General features: G+C 33.6%; 1 protein-coding gene across 1 annotated transcript; it reads right to left on the bottom strand.

Annotated features, from left to right (window-relative positions):
* Positions 1-3,776: 3,776 nt before the first annotated feature.
* Positions 3,777-6,240, bottom strand: LOC142352230 (uncharacterized). Its single transcript, XM_075404683.1, has 2 exons — positions 5,316-6,240; positions 3,777-4,776 (listed from the first exon to the last, which is right to left on the bottom strand). The coding sequence occupies exons 1-2, from the start codon at positions 5,912-5,914 to the stop codon at positions 3,915-3,917; spliced, it is 1,461 nt and encodes a 486-aa protein (XP_075260798.1). The 5' UTR covers positions 5,915-6,240; the 3' UTR covers positions 3,777-3,914.
* Between the last annotated feature and the right edge of the window lie 876 nt (positions 6,241-7,116).

Here is a 7,116-nt window from a genome sequence, read left to right on the forward strand (position 1 = left end):
GAACAATATCAGTCGCATTGTCTGCTCTGTCAACACTATATTTTGGAACAGTGTTACGTATTGCTTTGTTTAATTTGCAAGTGTCACACTTCAATTCACTGCTATCTTTTTTGTCAATTTGCATTCCATCAACATGGTTTTGAAATTTTATCAAATCCTGAATATTATTATGACCTAATCTGTGACGAAGATAAGCATTGTTCGTCGCAAAAAATCATTTTCTTGAGTCTCATGATTAATTAACTTAGCACTCCATTGGAATAGATTGTTCTCTTGCATCAGTGGGAAAACAGTCCCATCTCTTGTTACTATCTGATCGTTGTCTCCAAATTCTATTTTATTACCAGAATTTTTCAATTTGCTTTCTGAAATTAAATTCTTTCCGTATTCGGAAACAAAAAGAGCTTCTGACAGTGTCAATTTTGCTCTCTTTCAATTATACTTACACACATAAAATTCAGCCCTACCCTTTCCTTTGATTTTGGATTCAGAACTGTTTGCACAGCCAACAGACCCCGAAAAACTTTCATCTAATGTAGCAAACAGTTGGCGATCTTTCAAAGTGTAATTTGTTCATCCCAAATCAAATTTTATATCAACTTCATCCGTTGCTAAAACATTGTTATCACTACTTTTTCTTAACCAGAAAAAATTTTTTTAATCATCTGGGCTTATTTCCAGAAGTAAATTAGCTGTTTTCTTTGTTACTGGTACCATTTTTAAGTTTACGCATTCGCTGCGGTCATGGTTGTTCATTTTGCAAGAATAACAGTACTTTTTGATTTGCTTTGGTTTCAGACAATCTTTTGCTAGGTGACCTGAAGTACCACAATTATGATATTTCATATTTCTTTTGTTAGAGTCTGTTGCAAAACGATACGCTTCCTTGTGACCCATTTTTCCCACAAGAATTACATTTCAATTTTGGTTACTGTCTGTTACTGCCAAAGAGAGTAGACTACCGACGCTAATCACTGCTACGTTGTTTTTTTTTGTCATATTGAAAATTTACTAAATCTCTTTTAATAGTATCCAGATTTTGTTCAGCCTTACTGAATTTGCGTATTGCTACAAAGTTATCAAAATCATCTGTGAGACCTTTCAAAATAATAGAAATAAGCATGTGCTCACAGACTTGTCCATCAACTTCTCTTAACTTACTTTCCACCTTTTCAGCCCTTGTGATATAATCAATGACACTTTCATTTGCAATCATTTTCAAATTAGTCAACTTTTCAGTCAATTTCTGTAGACGAGGCCGTTCACAACTTTTATGTCTATCACACAATACGGCCCATGCCTTTGGACCATCCTCTTTGTAAGATCTCAAAAACATTGCAGAACGTTTGTCAAGTAATTGTATGATCTCACATCAAACACTCATCTTTAATTCATCAATTTTCTCCCGAGTTTGCGGTTTATTTCTAAGTCTAGCTTTCTCGGAAGCATTAGGTTTCAATTTTTTTTTCAAAATCAGTTTCATCACACTGCCCTTTCAAAATTCTCAGAAGTTTCCTTTTAAACATCTTTGCTTCAAATTGATCCTGAAAATAAGCAAAGTCCTCCTCTTTTCCAGAGAAGTAAACACCTTTACTTTTTCTCGACTGATCACACATTTTTGTGTATCGCACTGTGTAAAGAAACTTCCAATTGTTATGTTATTGTTTCAAATGACTATAGCAAAAGTTAGAACCGAAAAATGTTTCGAAAAAAAATAAACTTCGTTTGAATGTTATACATCGGAATCAAAAATCAGAAAATTTGAAATTGTTGGAGTGATTGGTGTTTTCTATCTGTTAAAAATCCCTTTAACTTGTGTGGGTTTTAGCCGCAAACGCTACTTTCATCATAAAATTACTTGCTATGATCAAAAATTTGCTGCATGAACACTCCAAGAATTGATTGTATCCGAGATGAGTAGTTGGCAATATTATTCTGACAATTGCTTGTTTATATTAATAAAATTTCAATATCAAAAAAAAAATCTTCATATCCCCAACTTCAACTTGCAATATGTTCCATGAATACAATAAAAGTAGTGTATATACTGTAGTGTATATACAATAAAAGTAGTGTATAGGTAGTGTATATCTGAATTGATATCAGATTTGCCTTGTTGTTGGTAGAATCTCTTCAAGTTTTCTTTCAGTTACAAAAAAAAATTTGACATTTTTCAACCAATGAGTATCTTCGATATCTTCGATACCTGCAATTTGCAGTTTCAAGTTCGATTTTCAATACTTTGAATACTGCAGAGTACAATGTTGGCAAAATATCTTTGAATAAAAGTTGGCAGAATTGCTGAAAAAAAATTTGCTGCTTTTCAGATTCAAAAAACCGCGCAGGCAAAAGATCAAAAATGCGCGTTACTTTTTCCCTTCTTGGTGATTATTCGTAGGGAATTTATTTTCCTGGTCCCATAAACTATCAAATTTATGCGACGGTAGGGCTCAGGAATCTTATATGCGTGCAAAACATTTCAATCAAAGTTATACTGATTAGGTATGGTGTAATATCAAGATATAATTGAGGCTATCAAAAAACCCAAAAGCTCATGTTTTTCTTGTAAGTCACTAATTTCTTTATGTCTTGAAACTGGTTGACTATTCGCGGGTTATTGTTGAAATTGTGTGAACTTGTATCCAAAACAAACGGATGTATTTTGTTGTACGATTTCTGACATTCGATTAAAAGTAGGCTAAAACTAAAAAAATTCGAAGTGATAAAAAAATTAATCTGAGTTATTTTTTTTGTTTTACTTAAGATTTCACCACTTTGATACAAGTTGCCATTGGAAACATTTAAAAATTACTGGATTTTGGTTGTTAATTATTTTTTAAAGGCTTCGACACTCTTCTGGCAAAGTTTTTTTTGAATTTTCAACCTTTGTCTGTGTTAAATTTTTTCTGGTCCGCTGACTCATTTTGAGAATTGAGAGGTCAAAATGACATCCTGTTTAAGTATAAATCAACTTCAATATCTCTATTTAATATCTTATTGTTTTAGTGACCGAGTTTAATTATTTTCAAATAAAACCAACATAATTTTTAACGTTGTGAGGCAAACGTCAATCTCGACTGTTTTTGGGGTTTAATTGCCGCTTTAATGACTTTGTTAATTTGACACTTTTTATTTTTTAATTGCTCAAAATATGAGGTTCATTTGTTGTCTTATCACCTTGCACGTTTAAAACTGCTTTCATTGAAATTCAAATGCGATCAGAAGGAACATATAATCTTTTCAGTTCATAGATTATGATTTTAGTAGGCTTCAACACTGTTTTTGTAATTTTTCGTTAGTTTTTGAGTCGCCTGTGTTTTTTGTTTTGTTTTTCAGTCTGATGACTTAGTCTTAAATGTAAATCCACCCCGTTACTTTTAGTTGAAGGTTAATGGTTTTTGTGACTGCGAACTTTTTCGGGTTTTCAAAATTTAGATGATTTAGAGATTTAGATTATTTAGAGTCCAGTCTCATCAAAGACTGGACTCTTCTCCTTTGTTGTGAAGTTAAAGTTAAATTGTTTAGTTTCTGTTTTACCTGAGACTATATTGACTTTGTTACTAAGAATCTTAGTACTTTGAGTTTTAAGAGTACTAAAAAAAATAGATTGAGTTTCACCCGTAGTTAATGTTTTTTGTTGTTTATTTCGCGCTGTTTGTCTTGTTTCGTAATCTCATTAATGGCAGGTTTAATTGGCCCTCTAATGTGGCATTATTTAATCCATTTAGTGTGTGTGTGTGTGGTTTGAGATTATATATTTTTTACTAATACAACGATGGCTTTCAAACAGTAAGTGAATTACGGAGCCTCCTTGTTTGGCTATGTTTTTAAAACAGAAATTAAACAGAACACTTTGAAGCAATGAAATAATTGACTAATTTAGTTATTACAAAATTTTACAAATGCAAAAAATTTTACAAGATAGCAAAGGGGACATCAAATGTTTCTTTTGAGTTCAACGTAGATGCATTTTTCTCTTCTTTGACCTGAGCGGGGCTGCTTTCGAATCCGTAATTTGTGCAATGCAAACTTTCCCACCCCATTTCTATCCTCTGTTTTTCCGCGAAACTCTTTCCTGATTCGCGAGTAGGAAGCTGTTCATGAAAAACATCGTCATTTTCCATAGATTCGTTGCCTTCGGAGATAAACGAATTGGTTTCGCCGGCTAGATTTTCTTTCTCAGAATCAAAACTGTTTTTTGCGCTTTCAGAGAATGTTCGCCATTGCATTAGACCTGTCTGGCCTCTAAAAATGCAGTTCAGATCATATTCGTCACCATTTATTAACGACTCTCGAAATTCACGACGTTCTCTACCTCTACTTTCGTCTCGGGGTGTTTCTATTTCGCATAATAAGTCGTTTTTCAGCGTTTGAACTAACTCCTTCGTACGAAAATAGTGTGAACAAGTTTGACAGCATAAATTGAAGAACCTCTGAGCTTCGTGCTTTGACTCTAGCTCAAATTCTATTGGGCGACGGTACTTTTTCGGCATGTCGGCTATATGGATTCGAAATTTTCGGTTCTTGAATTTGATGCGGGATAATTTGTCAAGGTGGAAACATCTAGACATAGCTAAGGGTTGGTTATCTTTCAACGTGTAAATTGTAATGAATTTGGCAGATAGACCGAGTAAGATTTGGGTAAGGGGGGTTTCTGTTGCCCTCTTTCTGATTGTGCTCTTTGTTGGGTTTCTCCTCTTCACTCTTACGAAATGTGTGCTCAGTTCGGGTACTTTTTGTGACTCCGTTATGAATCGTTTCATCATTGATGCACGACTGAAATAAAGGCCATTTAATTTCTGCTTGTTTACTGAAATTCACTGCACAACAGAAATATAAAAAAATATCTATTCATAGATTATTCGGAATCTATTGTTTTGCTGCCCCCTAATGGCACCAATTCAAAATGGTGTTTTATATATTTTCTACAACACCTTATTAATTTGTCTGAATGCAAGTTAGAAAAAAAGAAAAAACTATAACCTAAAATATTAAATAAAAAATTTGATCAGAATCTACTAACGTCTTGGATTATTGGCATATTAATCAAAGCAAACTTAGATTTAAAAAAATCTCATATTTATAATTAAGTTCTGTATAAGTTAACTTATACAGAACAAATGACTGAAAGGGAGATGGAATGCCAAATATCAATGGGGAAAAACGCCAAAAACGAAAGTGCAAAATCTAGCATTGGCTTGTTTTCAAAGAAAACCAACAATGATGGCGATGGAAAAGGAAACAGATCATTGAACAGTATTTACTAAGAGTTATGAGAATTTCACTGTATTTGAAATTTCACCAGCAAATCTTACCTCTGCAACGTGTAGCCTCTCTGAATACGTTGAATACTCTTCAAGATGTAAGGCTGAGAGTAAATGTCAGTCAGCCAATTGGGCAAATAATCGCACATATCAATTCCTAAATAGACATCCAAACTCTTCTCGTTCAACTTTCCATTTTCAATCAGCGTTACGTACGAAAACAGCAACAAAATTTGTTCACAACTGGAAGAAACTTCTAGAACATTTTTAATGTTCTTACGAATTTGCAAATAGTAGTAAAATAGCGAAAGTTTATCTGTAAGCTGAATTGAATCTTCCAAATAAAACTTAACTTCCAAATGAAAGGTTAGCGTGCCCTCAACGGCATAAAGTTTGACATAATACTTAATGGGCAATTTATTATCGATGAAAAACTTTGAGGACATTCTATACAAACATAACCCCATAAACGAGCAAGATTGCAATCCGCACTCTTGTAAAACGACCTCTAAAAGTCGAAGTCCTTTCTGATTCCATAAATTTTTGGGATCTTTCCTTAAAGGATTTTTCTTAGAATTCGTGAACACTAATCGTGACACATAACCGGTTAAGCATTCAACAAATATCACACAGTTTATAGAGCTAAACATAATTCAAATGTTCGTCAAATTCTTAATAACTCGCAGGCGTTAAAACCCCAATTTGATTATACAAACTTCGAACAGACTTTATAAATTCACGCTCAAAATGGCCAAATACAGCCTTTAAATTTGGTCACAAGCCAGGAAAACTTGTATAAACAAACTTAGCAATACTGGTTACGGTACTTTTAACAAATTAGGGACAAAACGATTTAAAGCTTGTCTTGTGCTTAACTGCGTGAAATTATAACTTGGACGCTTTTTGTGTCAAACAAAAACAAAAACGTAGACACTTGTTTATAGAACTCGCCGTGTTCAAACACGCAAGCATTGATTTGAATCAATTCAGCTTTTTCAAAGTTTGAAAGCGGCCCTCATTTAAAAGTTTAGAGGTCGGTTTAAGATAAACTCAATTAACTACGACACCACGTAGGTAGTCTAGAGTACAATTTAAAGTTACCTCAAACCCAGTTTTACAGCTTCAAAGAACCCAGTAGCACAATTTAAGGCTCTTACTGGTGGTTCATAAAACTTTCAATTGAACTAAAAGATAACACCCGGACTATATATGCTGAAATAAATAAGTGCTGAGTATTCAGCGCATAATAAAATAGATAAAACACTGACTCAGCACTGAATCATGAGTGTCGGAAGTTTTGATGAATTTACAACAGTCATTGTTAAAATTATCACAAATTTGCCGATTGATCAGCAATGTTTCTAAAAGGTTGATACAATTTTTGAGATCAAATTTTTGATGTCAGAGTCACAACAGTACGTTTTAAGACGCGCTCGAGTTGAATCATTGTTTGCTATTGTTGAAATTATATGAGAACCCCTTCCCTCAAAATAACTCCCTACTATGGCTCCCAGCTACGATTTATTGCTCCAACCTCCAAATTTATTTGGGGGTTACACGCTATATGCTACCACGGCTTTTTGTTGGGTCATTTTTGACTGATCAGTGTCTTTTGGAGATACAAAAGTTATATCATTGAAAAGCCCTTGATGAAGAGAACCGATTCTGCAGCGTCTTCAATTTTTCAATTTCACGAGCAACACTCGAGGCTCAAAGCTTTCATAACTTATCACTTGGTTTTGATAATGAAAAAGGTCAGAATCTAGACGTTTAAAAAACTACTAGAGAAAAATTTATGGAAAAACGCATTTAGAATTTATGATAGACTAAACGTTGATATTAAAATGAACAG

This window comes from Convolutriloba macropyga, chromosome 13 (assembly GCF_964194025.1).
Source record: "Convolutriloba macropyga chromosome 13, txConMacr16.3, whole genome shotgun sequence".
NCBI lineage: Eukaryota > Metazoa > Xenacoelomorpha > Acoela > Convolutidae > Convolutriloba > Convolutriloba macropyga.